General features: G+C 40.0%; 2 protein-coding genes across 17 annotated transcripts in view; one reads left to right on the plus strand and one right to left on the minus strand.

The window, feature by feature from the left end:
• Jade1 (jade family PHD finger 1) overlaps window positions 1-13,141 on the plus strand; it is a 53,129-nt gene extending 39,988 nt beyond the window's left edge. For all 7 annotated transcript variants that reach the window (NM_001415052.1, XM_006232303.5, XM_006232304.5 and 4 more), the window contains 3 exons: window positions 562-1,083; window positions 5,822-5,939; window positions 9,415-13,141. In NM_001415052.1, the coding sequence (NP_001401981.1) occupies window positions 562-1,083; window positions 5,822-5,939; window positions 9,415-10,292 (1,518 nt within the window). In that variant the 3' untranslated portion in view covers window positions 10,293-13,141. The remainder of the gene's footprint in view (window positions 1-561; window positions 1,084-5,821; window positions 5,940-9,414) is intronic.
• A 9,183-nt stretch (window positions 13,142-22,324) lies between these two features.
• The window catches only part of Sclt1 (sodium channel and clathrin linker 1), a 158,444-nt gene continuing 153,890 nt past the window's right edge, over window positions 22,325-26,878 (minus strand). For 8 of the 10 annotated variants that reach the window (XM_039101819.2, XM_039101816.2, XM_039101818.2 and 5 more), the window contains 2 exons: window positions 24,758-24,853; window positions 22,325-22,740 (listed from right to left, as the gene is read on the minus strand). In XM_039101819.2, the coding sequence (XP_038957747.1) occupies window positions 22,678-22,740; window positions 24,758-24,853 (159 nt within the window). In that variant the 3' untranslated portion in view covers window positions 22,325-22,677. 10 annotated transcript variants of the gene reach the window in all.

The raw sequence follows: 26,878 nt of genomic DNA on the forward strand, positions 1-26,878 counted from the left end.
CCTTCCTGAACTGGGTTCTTGTCTCTCATTCTACCTTCCTCTGGTGCGATCCCTGGATGCTACTTTCAGGAAGTCTGCTTGGATTTACTTACCTGAGTTGGGACCTTTTCCAGGTAGAGGGGTGGGGGTGGGGTTACACTGAGGATTCACAAACCGATCACAAAAGTGTGTACTGAGGAGATTGCTATTCACATTTTTTATAAAACTGACTTTTCAAGTCTTTGAGAACTAAATTAAGGCCTCGGAGTATACTGAGTACATAGAGCACATGCTCTTGGGGATTGTGCCACCTTCCCCTACAGGAGCCAGTTGTACAGCCTTCCACCTCCTCTGCTCTGAGATTTCAGTGCTGTGGCTCTTTCAAGCGAGCTATAGTTTGGGCTCTGAAAGCTTTACCCTGCATGGTCCCTCAAATTCCTGGCCCTACTTCCTTTCAAACCTGTTGATCTTTGTCAAGCTTTTCTGTCTCAATGAGTGTTCCTTTGTCATCATATGTGGTGGCTAGCAGTGGGGGGCTCTTGTTGCCACTGCTCTGTAACTGTCTCCATGTGTTCTTTACAGTGCTCTGTGAAGAACTGCCGGACAGCCTTCCATGTGACTTGTGCTTTTGACCGTGGCCTGGAGATGAAGACCATATTGGCAGAGAATGATGAAGTCAAATTCAAGTCCTACTGCCCAAAGCACAGCTCACACAGGAAACCTGAGGAGAGCCTGGGTGAAGGAGCAGCCCAGGAGAATGGGGCCACTGAGTGTTCTCCCCAGAGCCCTCTGGAGCCCTTTGCTAGTCTGGAGCAGAATCGAGAGGAGGCCCACCGTGTGAGTGTTCGCAAGCAGAAGCTACAGCAGCTGGAGGATGAGTTCTACACCTTTGTCAACCTGCTGGATGTGGCCAGGGCCCTGCGACTGCCTGAGGAAGTGGTGGATTTTCTGTACCAGTACTGGAAGCTGAAGAGGAAGATCAACTTCAACAAGCCCCTCATCACTCCAAAGAAAGACGAAGAGGACAATCTAGCCAAGCGGGAGCAGGATGTCTTGTTTAGGAGGCTGCAGCTGTTCACGCACCTGCGGCAGGACCTGGAGAGGGTAATGATTGACACCGACACCTTATAATGACTTAGAGAAGAAGATGTAAAGAGGCGGGCCCTTGCCTAGAGATGATAGCCAGTCACTACTCTCAGATCCTTGTACACGCTACAGCATGAGGTCGTGTTGGTTAAACGTTTATGGTCTGGTAAACTCATTGCAGTGTGCAAGGCTGCCAGTGTGGGAGCTGCTTTGTGATTATTTCTCCCGTAATCTTTACTGTTCTGCAAGATCAGATGGGGTGTACCTTCATCCCGTTCCCTTGTCCTTGTAGAGCTGGAGGGACTTGAGCACCAGGAACATGACCATGGCTTGACTCAGCATTGTTTTTAGAACTGGGATGTGTCTGAATTATGGGGGCAGCAGTAGGGAAATTCTTGTTCAACCCGGGGAGACATTTCCTAGGAGTTGATGAGGGGCTCATTAGAGAGCTAAGCACTGCTTCCTGCTGACTCATCTTTGCTTCTAGGCTAATTCACAGGAGCGTTCCCAGCTCTGTTGTGGAGCAGAACAGGCTCTGGGTGCTGATGTGTGTGCATGGACTTAATACACACCTATTACAGAAGACAGTCTTGGCAGTGAGGTGCTAAGTCATCACAGAGGTTGTGTACATATAGTGTGCGATTTTGTGTGTGTGTACATCCCTCTCCGGCTTATGTCTTTGTGTGTGGGTGATTCCTGGTGCACAGGGCATTGGGTTTGTCTGTGGAGCCCTTAGCAATCTCAGTACACTACATACATATACACACGAGTTTATCACACTCCTGGGTTGCTGATTAAGTGGCTGTTGGCAGCCTGGAGCCTCAGCTGCTGACACTTCCCTCAGCTATTTGTTGCTTGGTGCCTCCCCCACCCTCCATTACCTCTGGAGTCCCTGTCTGGACCTTTTTTCCTGCTACAGGAATAATTAGGAGTGGACTGTCCTCCCCAGGGTCTCCAGCTCCCGTAGGTGGTTTTTGACCAAGGCTTGCTAATTGGGGCTGTGTCTTCAGCACCTTTCACACCTACTCCCCTGACTGCTACCTACCTATTAAATTCATTAGTGTGGCAGAGATGGTATGCAAGTTGTCTGGCCTGAAGCAGCCTGTGCCGAAAGGTACCCAAGTGGCCTGAAACAGCTAATGCATATCTCCCTCAAGCCCCTCACTTATTAGAGAGGAGTGATTCATCACCTGCTTGGCAACTGAATCTGACTCATAGATGATTTGAAATGAGAGTGTAGGCAGGGGAGTGCAAAAGTACTTGGCCAAAAGGATCAGTTCTCACAGCGGCTTGCACCACCTTTTTAGAGATGGGGTAGTCATGAAAGTATTTGTTAAGTGCTCATTAGAGGCCCTTTTAGTGCATCATCTAATGCTGGCTTCTTGTGATCCTTTTCTAGACTTTGATAGGGTAAGGTGGTGGGTGTTAGGCTAAGGGGAGGTGGGAGCAGGTCGGTGAGGCTCTTACAGGCCCCCTGGTGGTCAGTTCAAAGAACCACATGCACTTGTGTGCTATTGAGGAGAAAGGGATTCAGGGTAAATGAGTATTATGGTGAGAAACTACTATCGTAACCCAACAACTGCTGTAATTGGGGTGCATGGAGTCAGACAGTTCTTGGGAGGGAAGGCAAGAAGTCTCATGTTTTGACTGTGTTTGTTTCACAATCACCACAGAATAAAAGTGTAGAAAATGCTTGTGGTGTATTAACTCTTTTTCTGTATTTAAGTTACTGAGATTAACATATACTTATAATTAAATTCTAAACTTTTCGGAGTCGTCATTTTACTTTTAAGTAGAATAATGCCTACGATGCATAAGGGAATAAATCAGGATTTGTGTGCAAGAGTGCCTGTGTATGTGTGTGTGGGTGGCATTACTTAACATTTATTATTAAAAAGTCTAAAGTTTTAATGCATTCAGTGTCAGTTTAAAGTGGGTTTATTTATAATGACGAGTTATGTTTTCCTCCTTTGCCATGAGGGCTGTCTGGAAGCTAAAGTCTATGCAGGCCCTGGAGAGTTGTACAGTGCTTTACAATTATAAACGAGTGCATCAGACCAAGGGCAGGACTGACAAAAGGAAAGATCCAAAGTTACAATTCACTTGTTTTCTCAAAAAGTTAGTGATCTGCCTATTTTCATGAACTATTGGTACATGATAGGCACTTGAGCCAGTCGATACAGGTGACTGGACTGGAGGCATGTGCTCGTCCCTGAACAAGTGAATAGCACTCATCATGAATGCAGGTGACTCAGTGATTATGTTAATTGCTCTTTCTGGCAAATTAACAAACACCTTGGGGGGCTTGCACACCTGGGTACCAGTTCTGGACCAGAAAGCTACATAACGGGAATAGATAGCAGGAGGCTCTAAAGAGAGATGGTTGGTGATGATGAGTGGCACTTCACTGTCACCTCACTCTGGAACTTCTGACTACCTCACTGGATTACTAGCTTGGATAAAGACATCATTCTTCACTACCTGTAGTTTGTATGGAAAGTCTCCAAGTCCTGGGGGTCAGTCCTGTGCACTTGTGCCTCAGTGGAACAGAACTTTTTGAAAACTCAACGAGACTTCAGTTGTCCCTGATCAAAAATGCATGGGAGGCGCTAATATGGCAGGCATTGCATAGGGCTCAGAAAACCCACTGCAACTATTCCTGCCTGTTTTGCTGCTTGTTCTCAGGGTGCAACAGTAACACTCTGGAAACTTAAAAAGTACAAACTGGAGTGGGGGCGGGGGGATCATCTTTGGTTCTCTTTGCGAACTTGCCTTAAGGGGAACGTTGACCTGGATTTGGTAGGTTTCGGTGCCTGCTGCTGGCAGCTGAGGGAAGGTGAATTGGTTGAGTAGTCAAGCTCTCTGGGCAGAGACCACGTCTAGATTTCTGACAAGAATTCCTTCTTTTGTTGTTTTGTTTACTTTGGGGTACTTAGCTCTGCCGTGGTCAGCCAGAGATGGACCAGTTAGGCCTTATGGATCACAACTGGAAGTTACGGCCTTTTTACTTTGTGGGTTGATTTAGATGTTATTCTTCTGAGGTCACTGGAAAGAAAGGCTGTTTGTTTTTTTTTCCCTTCACCAAGGCTATGAAAGCCTTTCCTGGCATGGAAGCAACCAAGGTTGAGATTCCCTGCCTTCCCTTTATTTTCATGGATCAAACTTGAGTTGAATGTGAGTGTAGACTATACTGTCCATTTCATGTTTTCCCAGAATCACATTCTTCATGGAAAGCTGGCCTCTTTGTGCTGTCAAAGGTTTGAGTTTGTGATGAAGGTTTAGGTTTGATTTCTTTGTTTCTGAGTTTCCACCCATAATCTCATCTGGGTGGAATACTACTTATCAGAGAGAAAATTCTGTTAGTCACTTCCAGTCCCAAGCTGGTTAGGGTTTCTCTAAAGAGCACTTAACTTCCTTGCCTGGGTTTGGCTACCTGCTAGGCAGGCCCAATGACATTATATTTAACTCAGACTCGAGTGATTTTCTTTTTAATCTTTTATTAACCAAAACAGATTCTAATAGTATTAATCATAAGTGATTAGGGTAGAAATAGAGACAGGAAGACCCTGATGATGAATATTAGGGTCAGCAAAGCCCAGTAGTGTTTCCCTTCTCCCATATCCTCATGTAGGTCCCAGCCTTGAGCACAGCTGGGATTGTGAGGATGGAGAAAGATCTGAAGACTGAGGGAATATCTGCATCAGCCAGTGGGCAAAAATGCATGGCTTGTGCCAAAGATGCAGCTGGTGACCTTTGAACTTGCACTTACAGTAGCATATAAGAAAGACTGCTCAAAAGGATGTATTTTTAACATGCCATTGATGGTAGCCAGTGGGGAGCATGCAGTTACTTTCCACGTCTGCCACTGCCACTGAGGGTGGTTGAGGTTTTATGGGCGTCTTCCTGAAGAAAGGTTTAATTGTTCAGCAGTGGACTGCACCTATGTTCTGTCTTTAGGCTCATGCAATTTAGAACCAAGGACCAGTGGGGTTTAGTGCCTTTAGTTCTTTAATTTTGTATTTAGTGATGACTGGGAAGCCTAGATTACTTACGACAAACTAATAGATGTATATATGATTTGAAGAGGTCTTAGAACAGATTGAGTGGGGAATCTCAGCACTTGGTCCTTCAGTTACAGATGAACTAGAATGAGAATGAGGTTAGTAGCACTTTGAAACTGAAGATCCATAGATGTAAAGATTTGCTGGGGATGCTGGGACAATTCCCAGGCATTTGGACACCTCACTGGAATCTGCAATGGCTGGCTATTTGCAAAGTTGTGCCAGTGGACCAAGCAGCTCATTTGATCTTCCAGAGGACTTTGTGCAGGGGTTCCTCTTATGCCATTGACTTGGAAGATGCCTGACACAAATGTGCAGGGAGGTTGATTCATAACTGCTCAAACCATTGACAATAAGTTTTCTGGGAAGATAATGTTGGTAAGCAGAGCTCTGTGGCACAAGGCAGCAAGTCCTGATTAGATAATGGGGTTCTCTACACTGCAGACTGGAGGGGAGTAGTGGGATTCTGCCTATCTCTGCCACTCCTCTGGTGTCACTTCATGGCTGCTACAGACACAAGGGAATAAATAAGCAGAATCTTTCTAGTGGTAGGGTAAAATGCTTAAAGCATGTTTTCATTTCAATGTCTGTCAAGGCCCGAGTAGGGCTGGTATGTCTCAGGTAAAGGAGAAATGGAAGCACTGAAGTATTGTTGCCGTATTGCTCACTTAGAATCTTTATTCTCTACATTCTAGGTTCGGAACCTCACTTACATGGTGACCCGCAGGGAAAAGATTAAACGGTCTGTGTGCAAAGTCCAGGAACAGATTTTCAGTCTTTACGCTAAGCTCTTGGAGCAAGGAAAAGTTTCAGGTATGCATAAAGCCCTAGGAGGGCACAAGGTAGGGCAGGGGTTTGTCACCTTGACACTGCTGTTGAGGGAAAACAGTTGTTCTTACAATCTGTTCTGTAGGAAAGTTTTCAGAGCACAGCTGTTAAACATTAAAGGCATTATATTAGAGGGAAGGTACGGAATTTGGTGTTAAATAGGCTTTGAGACCTGTAGCATCTCCCTCATGACCAAATAGACACAGTCATAGACCTTAATTTCTCTCTACAATTTCATGTAAAGTGGGGATGTTATCTTAGGCTACCTCTTGTAATTATCAGTATGAAAACAAACTGTAGCACATCGAGGAGCTCTTAATAAACATGGTGATAGCTATAAAGGGGTGAGTTCACGCTCTAGCTTTTGGATCAACCTAACATTGTAAAGACATGTTAAGACTACTTACCAGATAAAATCATTTCCTAACATTCATAGTGTCCTTTGAAGATAAGGATGAGATGGAATTCTGAGTGTGCTGGGCATTGATTGATTGATTGGTTGTCTTCCATTTACATTGTTCTAGCTAGCCCAAAAGAAAGTTAAATATGGGAATATGCTTCCTGTACTCTGGCGATGTGTCAGTTATTAAGGTTGGGCAAGTGTTTCACTCTGGAATTCATATGATCTTGTTAGTCCGGTGTAGAATCATGACCTTTAAAGTGTGTGTTTAGCACCAGTGTTCTGTGATGATAAGCTCCAGAAAGTAGATAGTGTAAGATTTCATGGAGGAAGTTGGTCCTGGGATAAGTCAGGGAGCAGGTGGGTCTTAGGCTGCCCTTTAGTTGAGAAGGATGAGTGACTCCACCTTGGATTGCCCTTTGAAGTTCCAGCAGCAGCACTCTTGGCACTTGCTTGTATGGAGAGTCATAGTTCATTCACTCTTCCCATTCAGATTTTGTGGACTTTTTTTTTCTCTAGATAATTATGGCATGCAAGCAACATGGTAGAGATAACCCAGTTAGTGGTGCACACAAAAAAGACTGAGGGGAGTTTTCAGTAATACTCGTCTCCTCAAGGTTCTCATACTTTCAGTAAAGATGTATGTGTTCTTGGTGAGATTTAAGTATTTTTCAGAGGAGCCAAGTGTCTTTCATTATCTGGAACTGTGGAAAGTAAGTTTTCTAAGGAGTGTCATTGGTTAAAGACAGTGTAGTTTAGATTCTTTAAGGTCACTCTTTCTCTTTTCATTCTTCTGTTGGATGCTGGTAGTATCTGGGATGGTTGATGTAGTATACTGACAGAGTTCTGTCAGTTGATGCTTTTAGTACTTCATAAGGAGTCAGTGATTGATCCATAAAGGATGATTTGTGTGTGGCTGGAATGGAGTCATTTTTTTATGGGCATCCCAGGCAGCTGCTTGCATTATGGCTGAGAATTGTACTTGACTGAGTGAGTGAGATTCTCCTTACAAGGTTAGGATGTATTTTGGGTTATAGAACTGTAATGTAGATTCATCCAGAAGTCCTATTGCTGGTGAACATGGTGGATTATGCCTGTAATCAAAGCATTCTGGGGGCTGAGGTAGGAGTGTCAATTTCAGTCAGCTGGACTAGGTTATGAGTTCTAGTTCACCCTCGGTTACAGAATGAGACCGTTTTTAAAGAAAACAAAAACAAATTCAGAAAAGAGAAACAAATGTTCCTCTTCATTTTGAATCAGCAATTACAATCAGTTAAAATGATTTTATTCTTGTGGGATGCTACAGCAAATGCAGCTGAAGCTCCCAAGGGTGGCTTTTCCTTCTCATTTCTTTTTTTCTTAAGATTATATATATATATATAAAATATAACACACACACACACACACACACACACACACACACACACACACACACATACACACACGTATACTGCTATACTGTAGCTCTCTTCAGACACACCAGAAGGGGGCATTAGATCTCATTACAGATGGTTGTGAGCCATCATGTGGTTGCTGGGATTTGAACTCAGGACCACTGGAAGAGCAGTCATTGCTCTTAAAACACTGAGCTGGATTTCCTTCTGCTTTTAAAGACAGTTTCAAGGGAGATGCCCATGACTTTCCATGTGTTCTTTAGAGTTCATGGTTCAAACTGTTGTGATTCTGGGAACCAGTATGGTCATTCTGTGGTTTGAGAGCATCTCAGTGGAAATGGTACTTCCAGGAGGCTTGTTGTTAGATACTTTGGAGCTACTCAGGCTCCAAGTCAGGTAGATAGAAATTATAGTTCGGACAACATTGGGTCCTCTTCATCTTTGTTTGCTTTGGGTATTTCAATAAAAACAAACAAAAGATGCACTTCACATGGCATAAAGGTGACTGTTTTCTGGGAAAGCCATTTTCAGATGAACAGCTTGTAAAAAGGACCTCAGCTGTGTTGCTGTTAGGGTCTTGTGGGTTGTAAGATCTTAGGAGGGTTCCTGTAGGACACAGTGGAACAGAACCTTGTGGTTCACATCTTGAGGAGACAAAACATGAGAACTACTTTTTTGTAGTTGGTCTCGAGACTCTTAGAGAACCATGGTCCTTATGAATTCACCAGTGGTTTTCAGACCAGGGTTATAAAGTTTACTAATGAGTATGAAACACATTGGTGGGTCATAACTAATATACAAAACAGATGTGGAATAGTCTAGGGAGTGTAAGGTGGAGAGTGGTTAAGAGTGTTTGTCTGCTTTAGTATTCCAGAGGATTTGGGTTTGATTCCCAACACCCACATAGCAGCTTACAACTGTCTAGATAAATTCTAGATTCAGAGGATCTGATGCCCTCTTCTGGCTCCCACAGGTACAGTACCCATGTAGTACACACAAACATGCAGGCAAAACACCCTACACATTAAATAAAAAATGACTAAGAAAACAGGAAGTGTAAGTTTCTAATTAGATGAGAATTGATATTCATGAATTCAGAAAATATAAGCTTTTACCAGGCTAAGCTATGAAGCATAAGTTTTGATTTGCATAAAAGACTGATTTAACAACTTGGATGACACATTGAACCCCACAGATTTTACCTAAAGTGAATGAACTTTTTTTTCATATTATGTCCAAAATTATTGTGAATACTTACCTTTATTCGGTTTTCACATTTACATGTATTTGTCCTCAATGGTCCTTTGGAGAAAGAAACTTAGAAGTTCTACTTAGTTCAGAGAGGAAAGTGACGGATGACGACTTGTAGATAGTACAACTGCTGTTAAGTAGAGGTAGTGGCTGTCACTGGACAGATTTCGAGCGGATTCCCAATTTTCATAAAAAACTGTATTTTAGTGGTTTTGGATAAGAAAGTTAATATACTGACTATAAAAATTGAAAGCAGATTCTTGAAGGAGGTCATGTCTTTAAAAACCCATTTTTTTTAAAAACCAAGTGCTGATGACTCTTGCTTGGGTGGCAGTTTGATAATGATGTTTCTGGTCTAGAACTTTATTAGTTTGGATTTGCTTATGTAATTTTCCCTGTGGTTTTCTGTTCCTAGGTGTGCCTTCTTCCTGCTCCTCACTGGAGAACATGCTTTTGTTCAACAGTCCTTCTGTGGGCCCCAATGTTCCCAAGATAGAGGACTTGAAGTGGCATTCTGCATTCTTCAGGAAACAAATGGGTACTAACTTGGTTCATTCACTGAAAAAGTCCCATAAGCGAGATGCATTGCAGAACAGTTCTGGGACTGAGGGAAAGACCCTGCTAAAGCAGCCAGGTCTGTCTGGTAGGAGGGAGGGGTCGGGGGTCCCAGAAAGCCTTCTGAGCTTTGAAAAGACTTTTGCAGAAGCACGTCTCATATCATCAGCACAACAGAAAAATGGTGTGGTGACCCCAGACCATGGGAAAAGAAGAGACAATCGTTTTCATTGTGATCTTGTTAAAGGAGACTTAAAGGACAAATCTTTTAAACAGAGTCACAAGCCTCTCAGGTCTACAGACACATCCCAGAGGCATCTGGACAACACAAGAGCTGCCACCTCCCCTGGAGTAGGGCAGTCAGCACCTGGCACCAGGAAGGAGATTGTGCCCAAGTGCAATGGCTCCCTAGTCAAAGTGCCTACAACACCTGCCAGCCCAGTGAAAAGCTGGGGAGGATTCCGGATTCCAAAGAAGGGGGAACGGCAGCAGCAAGGAGAAGCCCATGATGGGGCCTGCCACCAGCACTCAGACTGCTCCCATCTGGGTATAAGCCGAGCTCCAGCCAAGGAGAGATCGAAGAGCAGGTTAAGAACTGACAGTGAGAACGATGGTTACGCCCCTGATGGGGAAATGAGTGACTCAGAAAGCGAGGCATCAGAGAAGAAATGTATCCATGCCAGCAGCACCATCAGCAGGAGGACAGATATCATCAGGAGAAGCATCTTGGCCTCTTGATGAAACAGCCGGTGTGGAAGCATATGTTGCCATGTGCTGAGGAGAGCTCTGATATGGGGGCAAGCAAAAACCCATTGTTTCTGAGCTCCACAAACAGATTTTCTTGCAATTCAGATTGAATTTTTTTTCCAGTCATTTATAAATCATTGTGAGAAGTTTGTGTTATTTGCAACTTGTTGAGGAAACAGAAGAGTAGATTGTAACCATAAGACACTAAGATTAGAACCTGAACTAAACACTAAGAAAACAAATGAAGTAACTTTACAGAGGGGGCCAGGCTTGAATAGTATTATTGCCCTCTACATTTTCCCCAAAGCACAAACTCTTGAATACTCTAGCAGAATCATAGAATTCTGTGTAGTGAATAAGTCCTATTTATAGAAGCCCTCATGTACCATTTATAGCCCACAGAGCTTATTTTCTAGGAATGGTAAATGCTGACAGCATTTGGCTCCCAGGCTGTGTGGTTGTGAGTAGCTGAGGCTCAGAAACTTGAGCAACACTGGGATCTTGCACATGTGGCATCCAGGGGAAGAGTTTACACAACAGGCACTGCTGGAAGGCTGGAGGAGCAGAGCTGCTGCAGTGAGATTTAGGGCTTGTGTAGCGAGGTCCTGAAGCCCTGAGTGGGCTGTGGACATAGGACGGGTAGAGAAAAAGTTGTCAAGAAAGTTTTGTGAGAAAGGGCAGCTGAGGCCCAGGTGTTATTAGTCCGCTTGACCTTCCTCTTTCCTAACTGCTGGCCTTTGGACCCAAATGGGATTCCCCTGGCTACTGCCAGTACTTAGCCATCTGGCTTCCAATAATACAGTGGTTATTCGAGTTCAAGTGATGAACTTCAGACTTTGGTGACTCTCACTCTGCAGAGTCAACCACTAGTACATATTTGGGAAATCCAGGCTTCCACCATGAGTGGATTCCTTAAGCAAAAGGAAAAAAAGAAGCAAAACAGGTTATATTTTAAAACATAGAAAGGCAATAAGTTGCATCAAGGTTATACAGGAAAGAAGTCAAAATGTATCCTTGAATAGGTTTCTGGAGTTGGAATAGGTTTCTAAACTCTTGATTTGTAACTTGGACTTTCGAATTGCATATGGCAATAATTAGTAAGTTATCAGCAATAATAAATTTAGCATTAAATTTGAGTATAATGTTCTGTTTTTGCACTCCTCATATAGTGCATATGTATTCAGACAAGTGGATAGTGTTAAAGTCCTGTTATTTTCTTTGGAATTCAATGTAGTTGTGAATCAAATTTAAGAGAAGGCAAGTTTCAGTAGCAATGAGATTTAGAATTAAGGGCATTTGGAGTAAGCCCGGTTTCCCCGAAATTACCCTTAGTTTATTAATATCAATGTTCAGATTCCTGATTCATTTATACATCTGTTTCCATGTGGCAGGGACATTCTGATAATTAATGAGCAATGTTTTGAATTTGTAGAAGCTTTCAAGTCTTCCAGATGATCGTCAACAACAGAAAAGGCTTATTGAATTCCATCTTGCTATGCAAGTTTTATCAGATGATCAAATGACAGATCTGATGCATCTCATTGTATGTATGACATTTTCAAACCAAGTCTTAACTTCTCAAGTACATTGTAGTAGCTAATTCAGGGGAGGGGAAAGGATGACCCAGGTTTTAGATTGACTATTTTTTGAGCTATGGAGCTCCTTTGAGACTGCTGTCCAGATCAGCTTGTTGCTACCAGTATTAGAAGATTTTTAGGAGTCCAAGTTGTACTTTTGCTTGTAGCCTAATTTAAAAATGAGATGTTTTGCATATGAGCAAAACCCTTGTGCTGGATACAGGAAAAGGCTGGACCCTTATCTAGTTATCTTTTGATAACAGCAACAGCTCTGGTGAGATAGGATTTATAGAGGGATAACCTGTGAAGCCATAGAAAGAAAACCTAAATTGATTTAGTGAGTGTACGGCCTCTCACCATTTTAGGAGGCACCAGATTCATTTGCACTATTAGGAATGCTAGTTTTGTGCAAAAATAATGCCTTACCTGTTTTCCCCCACATTTAGGTTGAAAAGCTTTCAAATGTTCCAAGTTATGCTGAACCAAAAACAAAACAAAACAAAACAAAACAAAAAAAACCCAACAAAATAGTAAAAAAAAAAAATAAAAAAAAATTTCCCCCACAAAAACTAAATAAAAAAAAATAAAGCCCACATGTTTAATTACTGCTTTGAAATGCAAATGGTCTAGAGCACGGTTTCTGACAGTGTAATGATAGCTTTGTAAGTTAGTTTCATGTCATGCTGGGAACTCTGTATGAGGTGGCCACAAGCAGCCACAGTCCACCTACCCACTTGCATTCTATTAGTATTGAGCTTTTTTGTTTGTTTGTTCTTTTGAATCTTCCTTGTGCATCCTGACCAAGAAATATCTTTGATTATGATCAATGTATTATGTCAAAATGTAGGCTAGTTGAACTTTTGTAAAGTTGCCTGGAATGTCATTTGTTAGGTTATAAACAAAAATTTAAATGAAGGGTTTTATGTGTTGTGTACAAATCTTAATTATTTTAAAATGGACAGACTCGTCATTACATTTGTAACCTTGTACAGAGGATTTTTCACTATGTGCCTAGCTTGGTGTCCATTCAACTAAAATTGAAAAAAAAAAGGTGCATGAAGAGTTAAAATCAGAAGTTAAACAAAGTCTATGTAGAGATGACTATTTTATATTACATGGCCCAATCCTGTATTTATTTCTATCCCCTTTTTGAAAGTATTTATAAAACTAGTTGAAGACAGCTGTATTTTTTTGTTGAACTATTTAGTAGAATTTGTGCCTTTTTGTCTGTATGTGAATAAATGCTGTACATTTTGCAATACATTTTTAAGTGTCTGTTGAAGTCTGCTTTTGGTTAAGGTGTAAGTTCAGGGTCCTTAAGTGGTGGCTTTGTTGTCTCACAGTTAATTATATTGAGAATGAGAACTGTATAGGATGTACCTACACTGGAGAAGACTCACTGGGCGTGATACTAACAGTTTCCTTGGATGCCGCCTATTTCCTACCACCTCCTCCTCTTTCCTTGCCACTTGGGCTCTTCCCGAATATAATTAGGATCTGAACACACTTACTTGTTGAAGTAACATAGATGTTAGGGTTTAAAGGCTGAGCCTTTACTATTCACATCACCTTAGCCAAATCACTAAGCCTCATGAGCCAGTTTTCCCAATTTTTGAAGAGATTTATGCCACCTTGCCTAGCACATGCCTGTAATCCTGTAATTTGGGAGGTTAAGATAGAAAAATCACTAGGGGCTTTCTCAAAAATCTTCAAATTGACACTCCTAAAAGACATAATTGAGTGTTCCTCTGAGGGAGATCACTTGTCCAGCATGTGCAAGACCCTGGTTTCCATCTCTACTGCTGCAAAAACAAACATCTTGGTGTCTTACTAGAGTTGCAATATTTTAAAACATTCTACACATTGAACTGTAGTAAGCCATATATACGATTTTACTAATAGGAAGGCCCAGGAATCTGCTATGAATTGAAGCTGAAGCTGTTATTCCTGAAGGTTATTTTTATGACGTGCTTAACATTTTTTTTTTCAGAGTGGTTTTATTAAATGCCTTTGAGCACAGAACACTGGAACAGTAGGTCAAATAAGAGGAACTGACCTACATCCCAGAAAAGGATTTCCAAGATCACAGCACTGGGACTTGGCAGAACTGGGTCTCATTCTAATTTTTAGTTTTTGAGTATTTGCAGTGGGGGACAGTATTAGACAATTGGCAGTCAAATGCACCCTCATGTTGGGAGCAGAAAATCTGATACAGTGTACCCATCCATGGAGATTATGATTAGAGGCAGTGGTGGCATAGCATTACAATTCAAATTTATAATTTGTGAGACTTTTCTAACATGAACTATCCAATAGTCTCAACCCTTGTTTATTTCTCCTTGTCCTCCTTAGTGACTATTTACTTCTGTTGCTTGCTCTCATAAGGCTCCAGAGAGAAATAACTGTGATTCTTCTTTAAGGTCTTCAAGTTGAATAATCACAAAAGCTCCCTAGGGAAATTAAGTTCCCAGGAGCCAAAGGAAGGGCCTGGTGTTGGCAATTCTATCATCTGTGATGGGAAATGTGGCACCAGGGATTTGAGTTCATGTTTCCACCCAAATCAAGGAGAAAATGGTTCTGCCTTTGAAACATTAGCCATCTGCAACAAACTGCCACTAATTGCAACACTGAAATCTTTCCTTTAGTTTCTCTTTAAGGCATAGAACTGCATTAGATATTGCAGTCTCTTCTATGCCAGAGTTTTGAGAGGCCTCTCTGAAAAAGATGAAGTCAATCTAATCTGCTCTCCTGTCTACTCCTTGGTTTCTGCTGCTCTCTAGGCAGCCCAGTTCTTTCTGAGTGGACTGAATTCTCGAAATGATTCTCAGGTTATATGAATGCGTGAGGTCTGGATATTCAGTTTTTCTCTTTAGGCAGTGACACCAGGGCATCCTTTGTGAGTGCTTTCTTCAATGGCTCGTTGTCAGGGTTCCTACTGTAACACCCCAACAATTCCATTTCATGTGGTTCCATCATCACTATATGGTTCTTTATTTCTTGCTAGATTGTTGCAACAGCCGAGTCTTGTTTCCTTGACTCAAGCTGTGCTGAAATGAACTCCTGCTTCCTCTAATTAGCTGTAACCTTGCCAATGCTATCTCCACAGTGACAACTTCCAAATGGCAGATTCTGTCATTCTGTACAGCCTTCAGAGGAGCCTCCAGACTTGGTAATTAGACTGGGCTCACCAAGGGGGCAAGCACTGGTCTGCATTAAGTATACCAATTTGTCTTTAGGCAGGCAGTGTTCTCTTTTTGCCAGTGAGGAAACTGAGGCTCACCATCTGTGGGGTGATCTGGAAACCATTCCCAGCTAGTCTGAGAGTCTGAGTCTCCAGCCTCTGCTGATCTCAACATGAAAATAGTTCACAAAAAGCAGTTCAAATGCTTTTGAGGACATACAGGTCTATATACATTGTGAACTTCATTAAATCACTTTAAATAGTAAAGTCAATTGTTTTGGCTTAGCACATTATGTTAAGAGACTATGAGCATAAAATGAGAGAAGTCCAGTCTGTTAGGGATTATGTTCTGCCTTTTGCTAGGAAGAATGGAATTACTTTGGCTATATACTTTCATGCAACATATATACCTACAGTAAAACAAATTTTCATAGGATTATGAAAATAATACTGTTAAGAATGCAAAGAATAATTCTGGATAGTTCAACAATGTTTGGAAGATGAAATTATTTAAAATTAGTTTCTTGACAACAATGCCTGCTATTAAGACTAATATTTTGACACTAAATACAAATAATACAAAATTCTCACAACGTTTTTTGTGATATTAAGCAAAACAAAGCTAGTCATTAGTCATTTTGTAACTGGATGAGCAGTGCTGTGGAGTGTGGTGGGAACTGCCTGTAATCCCAGCACTAAGGACCTGAAGCAGAAAGAAACAAAGTAATGCCAGGTCAAGTAGCAAAGGAGAGAAAAATGAATGGCACTGTCGTTCATAAAGGGGTGCCAGCCAGTACCATGGCCTAGCTTGTGTATGACTGAGCTTTCACAGTGGAGCTACCAATGTGGGACTGTGGGTTATTTTACCTACTTGTTTGGCTGGTGAATCTCTTCAGGAAGCACTTCTTTTCCTCTCGTCTCCCCACATAGTATCCTCAAAGGCAGGCTCTCTCCTTTCCCTCCCCAGCTGTGGCTCTGTGCCGGCTTCAGCTTCGGTGTTTGGACTGTTGTTCTCTTTGTTTAGAAATGTAGGGTTTTCCACTACTTGACTGATATTTAGGATTTGGACACTTTAGTCTTCTAGGTTTGGGAATATGACCAGATTTGACTTTATATCTACTAGAAATAAAGATATACAGATATATTTACTAGATATAAAGTCACTCAAGGAGGTTTTCAAGGCGCTAACAAAGGGCTTTCAAATTAGCGCTCCAGTCAGAAAGGGCAGGATGTGGTATCAAGACTCTTGATGAGGGCTGAAGAATGGCCTGCACACACAGATGGCAGGAAGCTCCAGGATAGCAGTCACCCTGCTTTCAGTAGCAGAGAAAGGAGGGAACTGGAAAATAGGAAAGTTGAGTGTGCAGTCGGGAGGGATTTCACTGAGGAGTGCTTTCCAGTGCAGAGGATACAGAAAACCTGGTCTTTGGCTTTATGACATCTTCCAGTGCCTCAGTAAACCCACACAGTACTTCAAATAACAAATGGGAGGGAAGGCAAAGGCTGTCTTCCCCTGCACCTTCCTTGAGTAGATGCCATTTGGAAAAAGAGCCCTGCTGAGGGTACAGCGAGGTGGACATGGGCAAAGGTTTTTCTGGAAGCCCAGAGAAGTTTCACTGGGCTACTCAGCCTTCCTGTAGAGCGTGGTCAGCATGGGATGGGTTGGCACCTGTATTTAAGTGAGATGACACACAGACCTGGAACCTGCACCCAGCACTCTTTCCTTCACTTTGGTCCTTTCCTTAGTTAGTATCTAATTTAAATTCAATGGATGTGTTAGCTAGTTTATGTCAACTTGACACATTTACAGTCATCTGAGAGGAGGAAACCTTAATTGACACAATGTCTCTGTAAAAGTGGACTGCGGGCAGGCAAGACTGTAGGATATTTTCTTAATTTGTGAAGAGCCAACTCCTCTGTGGGTGGTGCCATTCCTGGGTTGGTGGTCTTGGGTGCTCTAAAGAAAGCAGGGTGAGCCAGGAGGTACAAGCCAATGAGCAGTTCTCCTCTATGGTCTTGCTCCTGTCTCCAGGTTCCTGCCCTGGCTGCTTAAGTTAAAGATGGCTCATGAAAATGTGAGTGAAATAAATTTTCTTCTCCCTGCAATAATCTAATTAAGGCACTGTCCTGTCTTATTTTTGTTTGCACTTTGTTTTGGTAAGCTCTCCAGAACACACAAACACAGACACAGAGGCTGGAGTTGGAGGCCTCCTGCCTCAGCCTCAGTGGACAGATTGTTTTAAATGATTCCACCCTGTTTCCTTCTTCTTTCCCCTCTGGAGCTGTCTATCTTCCTCCTTCACTGATTATTTTCCTTTTTCTAGTTTTTCCTCTGCAGTTCTAGCCTCTAGTCGTGAGTTTCTCCCTTCCATGCCATTCTTACCTTGGCTAAACAGGTATTTTAGTAGACTTTGTACTACCCTTGTTCCTATACCCCCTCTCCTGTTACTGGAATTCAGTGATTGTTTCTATAGGCTGTGCTGTATTTCCATCTATTGGTTGTGACAGCTCTGGAATTAGTATTCAGCTCTTGGAGAACAGCTGGTAAGCCTAGTGTGCTGAGCATAGATGAGGGTTTAGTTACTGAATTACACTCCAAGTCTTATGTAGAGAAATGCTAGTATCAACAGTGCTACAACCATTTGAGCATTGCAAATACTCCGAATGAAAGAAACAAAAATCCAACCAATGACCCAGATATACCAAATGCCAAGGCGGACCATAAGAAACATGAAAAACCAGGGCAACATGACTCTTCTGAAAATCACTAATTCTGCAGTAATGGATTCCAATGAGAATGAGTTGGATGAAATCTCAGAGAATTCAAAAGAGTCATCTTCAAAAGTGCTCAACAAAACTGAAATAAAATAAAATAAAATAAAAAAACCCATGAATAAATTCAAAGATACAAAAGCTGTTGAACAAAACAAGTCCAATACAGGATATAAAAGAATAATTTAGTAAAGAGATACAAATGTGAAGAAAAATAAAAATGAAATTTCAGAAACAAAAACCTCAAGATATTAAATAAAAACTTGAATGGGAAGTTTTACCAACAGTCAAGTGGAAGACACTGTGAGGTCTTCAAAAGAAGGTATCAATATATCCAGAGAATGTAGGTATTTTTTAATGAAGCAGTAAAAAATATGAACAAAGCACTAGATATGATTAAAAGACCAAATCTATACAAAACATGGGCATAGGTAAGTGTGGAGGTTTAAAGAAGAAATGTTTCCCACAGGTTCGCTTGGTGCCCAGCAGGCAGCACTGTTTGGGAGGTTAGGAACCTTTAGGAGATGCAGACTTATTGGAGGAAGGCTGTCAGTGGGGACAGGCTCTCTGTATTTGCACTCTCTGCTGTGTGCAGTAAAGATGTGATCAACCACGTGCCACACTATGCCATGCTGCCCTCACCATTTTGAACTCTAGCTCTTTGGCACCATACACCAAAGAAATCTTCCTCAAGTTGCTCCTGGTCATGGTATTTTATCACAACAACAGAAAAGCAAATTAACAGTAAGTCATACCAGTTAAGTGGGGATTTTGCTCTGAAGAACCATACCAACCAGGGTAGGTTTTTTTTTTTTTTTTGAGGAATGTGATGGATTTTGAACTAGAGACCTATATTTTTGATGAAGAATTCAGACCTGTAACCTAAAATGAGGATGTTAGCTAGTCTAGTCGGGTACCCAAATGCTGATTTGAGTTCCATCCCAGGCACTGACAATATTTATAAAGAGTACTGCTGACTCAGCAGACTGATACCACACACTGAAAAACACCATGCTGCAGAGTATGAGGAATTCTGGTTCTAAACCCAAGTGTGTCATTTGCCTGTGATATTTAACTTTTGATAAACTTCCCATTATTGGGCAGGAAATCATCTCCACCAAGTAGCAGTGTTGGGTTATATGTGATAATAAATGTAAATGCCTATCACCCCATAGACTATAATGAACATATACCAGTAATATATATGTATCAGGACATTTATCACATATCTGGGACAATTTTCCAGCGAATTATTTTAGGTATAAGTTAAACTGTGACTGTTTCAATTGTACTTTTTACTATAATAACTATATTAGTTTTACCCTAATAAATTTTACCCTTATAAATATATTAGTTTACATAAGACAAGACACTAGTGTCATTTCTGTTTCCACAAATCCAAGTGCTAACAGTTTTCCTTACACATCATACGGTATTCTTCTGGAACTTTTTCCCTTCAAGAAAGGACTGAGCGAGCTTCAAGTGAAAATACTGAATGAAAATATTGATAATGCTTTATAAAAGGAATTAAATGATTCAATACACACTAAAGGAATGAATCATTACTAGGATGCTACACAGAATTTCTAAGAAGACTAGTCATTTTCTTCCTAGAATTATTAGATTAGATAAGGGAAAGATGACTAGTGTGGTACAAGTGAACATTTATTTGCAAGGCAGAAGGCTGGGTGGGTCTTTCTTGCTGTTCTTAGGGTAAGGTGCAAGTTGCACCAGGGACCTGATTGGAAACACACTGAGCAACCATACTGAGGGGCTCTGACTTGTTATCAAGTAAGGGAACAGTGGCTAGCTGAGGTAACAGGGTCATGGTGCACACCGCTATCTGTGGGAAGGTGCAGTGTCTAGGGATTTTTGCTTTTGCTGTGCTAAAGCTTGAAACCAGATTCTTGCACATATAGGCGAGTACAGTATCACCAAGCATACCCCCCAGCCCACTGCCAAGGTTTATAATAAATTCTGGGGCTAAAAGGTGATAGCACTATAAAAAAATTACTTTCAAAATGACTTTCTTTTTCTGTGTATGAAGTTATTTTTCTTCTTCATATAAACAACATCATTAATATTACCACAAATGCTAAACATTCATATGACTTAATGATTGGTAGGAGAGACAATCATCATCTCTTGTATATGGTTAGGGAAATTAAAGTTAATTTTATTCATTTGTACTTAGTTATATATGGATGATTTGCTTGCATGTACGCCTTTGCACCACATGGAAATCAGAAGAGGGTGCCAGATCATCTGGAAATGGAGTGGAAGTTGGTTGGTAGCTGCCATGTGGGTGCTGGCATACAAACCCCAGGTCTTCTGAAAAAGCAGCCAGTGCTCTTAATTGTGCAACCATCTCCTTAGTCCCCAAACAAAGTTATTCTGATAAATTATTTTGAATATAGCTTATTATAAATTTATTAGTTTACTTCCCCAAATACCATTTTCTTTGTTATTTTTTGTTTTTTGTTTTAGGACAGGGCTCAGGCTGACTTGCAATGGTGATGTGGCCAGGTTGGCTGGGCATCCTTCTGCCTGATATCCTCCATACTGGAGTTAGAGATGTGAACAACAGTGCCTAGCTAAATTCGTTGCTTTGCTCATTTGCTTTTAAGTTTTTATATTTTTGAGGATTTTGTGAGTTCTGTGTTTGTATTATTTAAGTTTATTATTTCTAAAAAATGATTTATTTTAAATTATGTGTGTGTCCTTGTATTGTTTTGTGTGCATGGAAGCAAGTACCCCTAGAGGCTAGAAAAGGGGGTTGGGTCTCCTGGAGTTGGGAGTTTAGGTGGTTGTGCACTGTCCTCTGAGGGGTCTGGGAATTGACTGGGGTCCTGAGAGAGCATCAAGTGCTCATAATTGCTGAGCTCTGAATTTTGTTATTATTTTTTTTAATGCTCAAATGTTCTATGGCTCCAAAACAGGTTTATGTAATATTTAAATAATTTTTATGATGATTTGTTTGAGAGCTGCTTTAAAAGGACAGTGTAGCTAGGAAATTGTATCTGCCAAATAAATGGATGGCTGAATTGCTGCTAATTTTCTCCTATATGTGGGGTACTTAGAGTTTTTACATAGAAAAGAATTAGGAAACTACTAACTGCCCCAATTTGCATATTTGTACACAAAAGGAAGAAGTGTTAATCATATCTCCTTTCTTTCTCTTATTCTTACATAATAAGAGATGCATGGATAAATAAAATGAACTAGCTGTGTTGGCCTCAATGTTGGATTTAGGCAATTTCTTTTTTCTTTCCTATTCATTTTCTCTATTACCTAAAACACAGTTCACAGAAATGATACTGTCTTTGTAAATGAAGTTAGGATTGACCAACACATAAATGTTAAAGCCCACTAGTATTTTCACATTAAAAATTAACAAATCCAGAGGCCAGAATGACATACTCTCTAGCTTATCCTTCCCTTGGAGAATATTAGGAGCATTCAGGAAGAGATATCTGGAGAGGTTATTATTAGATGCAAAGGAGTCCTCATCTCATATAACAAGTGGGGCCATTCTGTGTGATCCTGTTTTTAAAAACTTAGAACAGTTATTCCTGACATGCCAGGAATTTCGCAGGGTGCTCAGGACATAGTGGTGAATGAGAGTAAATGTTACTTTGTATCAAGGACCTGCCCAAAGTTAAAAAAAATACAACTATTGACAAATGCAATGAGAGACAAAAAGCACACCATTAAAAACACTAATATTAAAAGAGAGTTCACCTTGCCTCAAGTTAGAGAACCTCTCCCTAAGGAAGTGATATTCAAATCTGAAGGTCTCATAGAAATACAAAAGCATATGCAGACTTTGCTGATGGTTGAAAGGATATTGTATCTCCAAAATTAAAGAGGGTCACTAAGTTTAGAGCACAAGAATGGGAAAGAGTGGTGTGGGACAAGCCTGAAGTGGCTAGCCCGATCATGGAAGGCTTTAAGGCAAACACGTACATTTTTATGACTTCAACTCTCAACTCCTTGACAAAGATCCCTGAGACTATGTCAGTTTGTTGGCACCATTCCTAAACTTGGGGGTGAATGCATATATAGGGGTTTTTTCATATTACCTCCGACTCATTTGGAAAACTGTTAAAGCCTTTTAGCTGGTTACTCAGATGTCTGCTATACCAGTGCACAGGAAGCTCGAAACAGAAAAAAATAAGTATATGAATCTATGAAGCATTGTAGGACTACAACTCAAAGCTATATAGCCTTAGAATTTAAGATCTCTGATTAGTAAACTTTGAAGAAAAAGAAAAGAATAAACTCCTCCCCCTAATGCTTAAATGCTGTCAAGGTCTATAAATTCTTAAAATTATGTGGTTAAAAAATGAATCATTATAATTATGCATTCAAATACATGACAACATAATTTTATAAAATATATAATTTATTACATTTATGAGTTCATAGTAAAATAGAATCTTAGGAACTAGAAAAGTGAATTAGGAGTAAAAATGAGACATGAAATCTCCAAATCTTAGAACCTGAAATATCAAATTCTACAGATTTTATTAAAGCTCTTGAAAATATTATGTTCTTCCAAGGAGGGAAAAAAGGGAATTAAAAATAGACACATTGATGAAGGCAGTGAGTTCTTCTCAGCTGGCTTTATTCTCCACTGAATCTCAAATATAGGATTATAGTTTTTACTTACAGGAAGCTGTCACTGTTCTGTTTTCCAATAACCCTGCAAACAGAATGGAAAATGCTTATGCAAACGACACAAGCTTTCACCATTCTCTCTCGGCAGTTTCTCCATATCAAGATGCTTTGGTTGGTACAACAGCTTTCCCAACTCTACAGCTCTGTCAGTGAACTATGAATATGTTTAAATATTTTCCAGATTCATCATGGAAGCTGCTTTTCTTCTCTGCACTGTAATCACACTGAGCTGCAAACAAAATAAACAATCAGTAAGTAGTTTCTCTGTGAGAGCATTAGACTATTTCTCTGTGAGAGCATTAGACTAAGACAAAGCACAGTGTGATATATTACAACCCACAGTTATCAAGTAGTCTGAGGGGAAGGGCCTTGCAAGGTCTTTTTTTGTGTGATCATTCTATTTTACTCTTGAAGTATGTGCATCACATTAGAGAAATGCATGCCAAATGTGACAGTCTATAGCTCAGAGTGATATACTCTGAATTCCTATATGCCACAGATGGTGAAAAACATTTAGATAAAAGTTAATCAGCAAAGTGTCTCAAACACAAATTCAGTCTGGGCAAATATAAAGCAGAGCTGGTAACCGGATCATTACAAATTTTAAGGAAGATAAGTCTAACAGGAAAGTAATGTTTGGATATTAACTGGGGTCAATTATATGTACATATGATAAAATAATTGAACAATACAAAACAACACACAGTATAAGGCAGGCTTCCTTCCCGGAACTGTCCTCCACTCTAGTTCTCTCTTCAGATACAATCTCTATCTTCAGTTTATTTATTTATTGAGACAGGATCTCACTATGTAGTCTAGATTAGCCTTAAATCTTCTGATCCTCCAGCATAAGCCCTGAGTCCCAGAACTACAGGAAAGAGCTACCACCTTCAGCTTTCTTCAGCTCTTCAATTGCAGCTGAGAGGTATTTGTACGTATATATATTTTAAGTGAATGCATCTACCCAGTTAGGTGAGTACACCTCTTAGCAGTTAAAAAGTCTGAGTCTACTTTCCTTTACTCTTAGATTATCTGCTTCAGAAATAATTGCATATTAGATTTACTCTATTTCTTTTAATATTTGAATTATTTTCCCCATCTGAACAGTTTTATGCATCTTTTAGTGCTGAGTATTTGTACGGATTTTTAATCTTTTAATATCAGACTGAAAGTCAGGTGTGGTGCTTTTAATCCCAACACTTAGGATGGAGAGGCAGACTACGCAGATTTCTGTGAACTCTAGTCAGTCTAGTTGACATAGTGAATTCCAGGGGAAGGAGGTCTATATAGAGAGATCCTGTCTCAAAACAAAGACAAAAACCCAACAACAACAACAACTTGGTACTAAATGGCAACATCCATGTTCTCAGTGCCTAGGAATAATGCTCTTTGATGGTAAAAGTACATTTATACCTACTATTAATTAACAGCAGTTTTGATTTAATTTGCTTTGTTGTCATCATTCTCTCCTTCCTACCTTCCCTCCATCCATCCCTCCATCCATCCATCATCCATCCATTCACCCACCCAAATTGCCTAAATGATCTCTCAACGAGTCTTTTTTTTCCTAAAAGTTGAAGCTATTGCTCCTAAATTTAGAAATACACACATATGTAAATTGCATGTACATTATGAGAAATGACTACTTCTTCTAGAATTTCACTGCTATACTTCACTTTCTAAATTACTTCCCAGTGGTTAAGTTTTTTTAAAATTATATTTTCGATTTATTTGGTTATATACAACTGTATATTCAATAAAAGTAACTTGTACCTGAATATTTTGTTTTCTAAAATAAAAGTACAGTTTGAAACGTCAGAAAGATACTTTCAAATACAGACATGAGAATCTACCTGACTTTGGACAGAACGTTATGTCCCATACAGTGTTATGTGGCAGTAACTTTTGTGCAGTGATGTTCTGTATCTGCTCTGCCCAATCTTCCTGCTAGCCACACAGTTATCAAACACTTCACATCTGGCTAGTATGACATCATGTCTTTACTTCATTAAATTTCAATTAAAAAGTTATCTCTGCCTACCAGAGATACATGGTAGTTTTACATGTAGGTGTAGCTAGAAGATACTGATGTTTATTTTTTCAGCTTTACATTTTTAACTGCAAATACTAAAGAGATTAATTTTATGCAGGTAAACTGACAAGATCAAACTATCTGTTCTCTGAGAACTTTATTTTTCATCTATGAAGGTTGTTTATCAGCTCTAGATAATGAGGACGTCCCCTACCTGCTGGGACGCTGAAGCAGCTCTCTCTTCTGCCTGACTTAGACGCCTTTGAAGTCTGTTGGCTTTTTCTTGATGTTCCAGAATTAACTTTTCATTCTTTTAAGGGGAAATATAAAACAAATTCAAATCCAGATGTGCTACAGACATGATTTATGGACTAGCCAATGATGAATCTGGACATCATTACTACTTGTAAAATAAAGAGAACAGTACCTATCTGCACATTAAGATTTCCCAATTATATTTTGGGTATATTTGGATAGTTTCCAATTACAGGCATAATATCACAATGTTGATTTTACTTTTTCCTAAGTCAGTCGTTCTCAATCTGTGAGTCACACCCATTTGGCAGATGTTGAATGACTCTTTCACAGGGGTTGCATATCAGATATCCTGCGTATCAGATATTTACATTATGACTCATAAAGTAGCAAAATTACAGTTATGAAGTAGCAACAAAAATTATTTTATGGTTGAGGGTTACCCCAACATGAGAAACAGTATTAAAGGGTTGTAACATTAGGAAGGCTGAGAACCATTGTCCTAAGTTGTTGAGCTTGTGGTACTTCAGAGGTCCTAGAAGGAAGCACCAGCCTTACAACCACAGCTCCAGTAAAGGGTTGGAGTGAACTTTGTTTCTTTCTGTGTGCTTCCCCAGGACATCCGCATCGTGCAGAAGCTCTTGGCTCAACAGGGTTATTAGACATTGCCATGTATTTATTGAAATATATTCCCCAAAGATGCTGTAGTTTTAATCCCCTGTATTTGTGAAGCCAACATTGTAAACACATTCTTGCCTCTGGAACCATGAAGACACAGTTTTACGTTATTTACTCAGCCTCGTTTGTAATACCATGATATAGTAGGGATGATAATACAACACCAAGCCATCATTACATACTGTCACCTAAACAAGTTAAAGACAATTTGTCAACTGAAAATGTGTTGTTTTTCCATACTTACCTGCTTGGCACAGTGCATCTGAAAAATTTGTTTTTGTACAAATAACATTATTATAATAGTACTGGGTTATTTAATTGATAGTGTCCAAAAGCAAAATTAAATCTATGAAGAGACCTAATATCAGCTGTAATTGACCAAGTTGTTCAAGCATTAAATTTAAGTTTTAAATTTTAAGAGACACGTCATATAATAAAGAAAACTTGGGGAGAGATCCTGTTATCTGCAAGGATCATTTTAGTATCTATAAACAGAATATATATACATGTATATATATACACATATATATTCTGTATATGTATGTGTATATATATATATATATATATATATATATATATATATATATATATGATCTTTTTACATAGTTACCATAATGCAGACCAAAGTGCAGACTGCATAAATCTGATCTTTCTGGTTCCTTTTGAGCAAATATTCTTAACTCCACTGTACTGAAAATTATGTGGAATATTTTAATATAAAACCTTTAACCATTTTCTAAGCGTCTAATACCAGCAATGTCATGATGTTCAAGAGTGGTGATCTCTTTGCATCTCTTGTGGATGACAGCAAGGAGAGGATGCTGTCCCACATAACTGAGGCTAATTTACATAAATGAGGATCTAGAGCTCTAGGAGCCTTAAGCCTAGAAACTGCTTTTAGAAAGCCATAGGGGAATAAAAAAGAATAACTCTTTCTTTGCATATGATTCTAAGGTAGATCTATCTTTTTTGTTTTTAAATATAAGGTCAGAGGCAAGAGCTGGGCTGCTTGCTGGGCTTTTTTTTTTTTTTAAAGATTTATTTATTTATGTATGTGAGTACACTGTAGCTCACTTCAGACACACCAGAAGAGGACATCGGATCCCATTACAGATGGTTGTGAGCCACTATGTGGTTACTGGGAATTGAACTCATGTCCTCTGGAAGAGCAGTCAGTGCTCTTAACCGCTGCGCCATCTCTCCAGCCCAGGTAGAACTATCTTAATACTATTTTTCTAGTATTTTCGATGTGTCTTTTGTGATGGAGTAAAACAAATTAAGAGAAATTAGGTAAATAAAACAATCTTTGATTCTCATGTAAAAAAGAGGGCTCTAAAACAGTGCACAAATTATACTATTAGACCAAAGTATGAATTCTACTTCTTACCATGTACAAAAGATG

The sequence above is a fragment of the Rattus norvegicus genome, chromosome 2 (genome assembly GCF_036323735.1).
Source record: "Rattus norvegicus strain BN/NHsdMcwi chromosome 2, GRCr8, whole genome shotgun sequence".
NCBI classification, from domain to species: domain Eukaryota; kingdom Metazoa; phylum Chordata; class Mammalia; order Rodentia; family Muridae; genus Rattus; species Rattus norvegicus.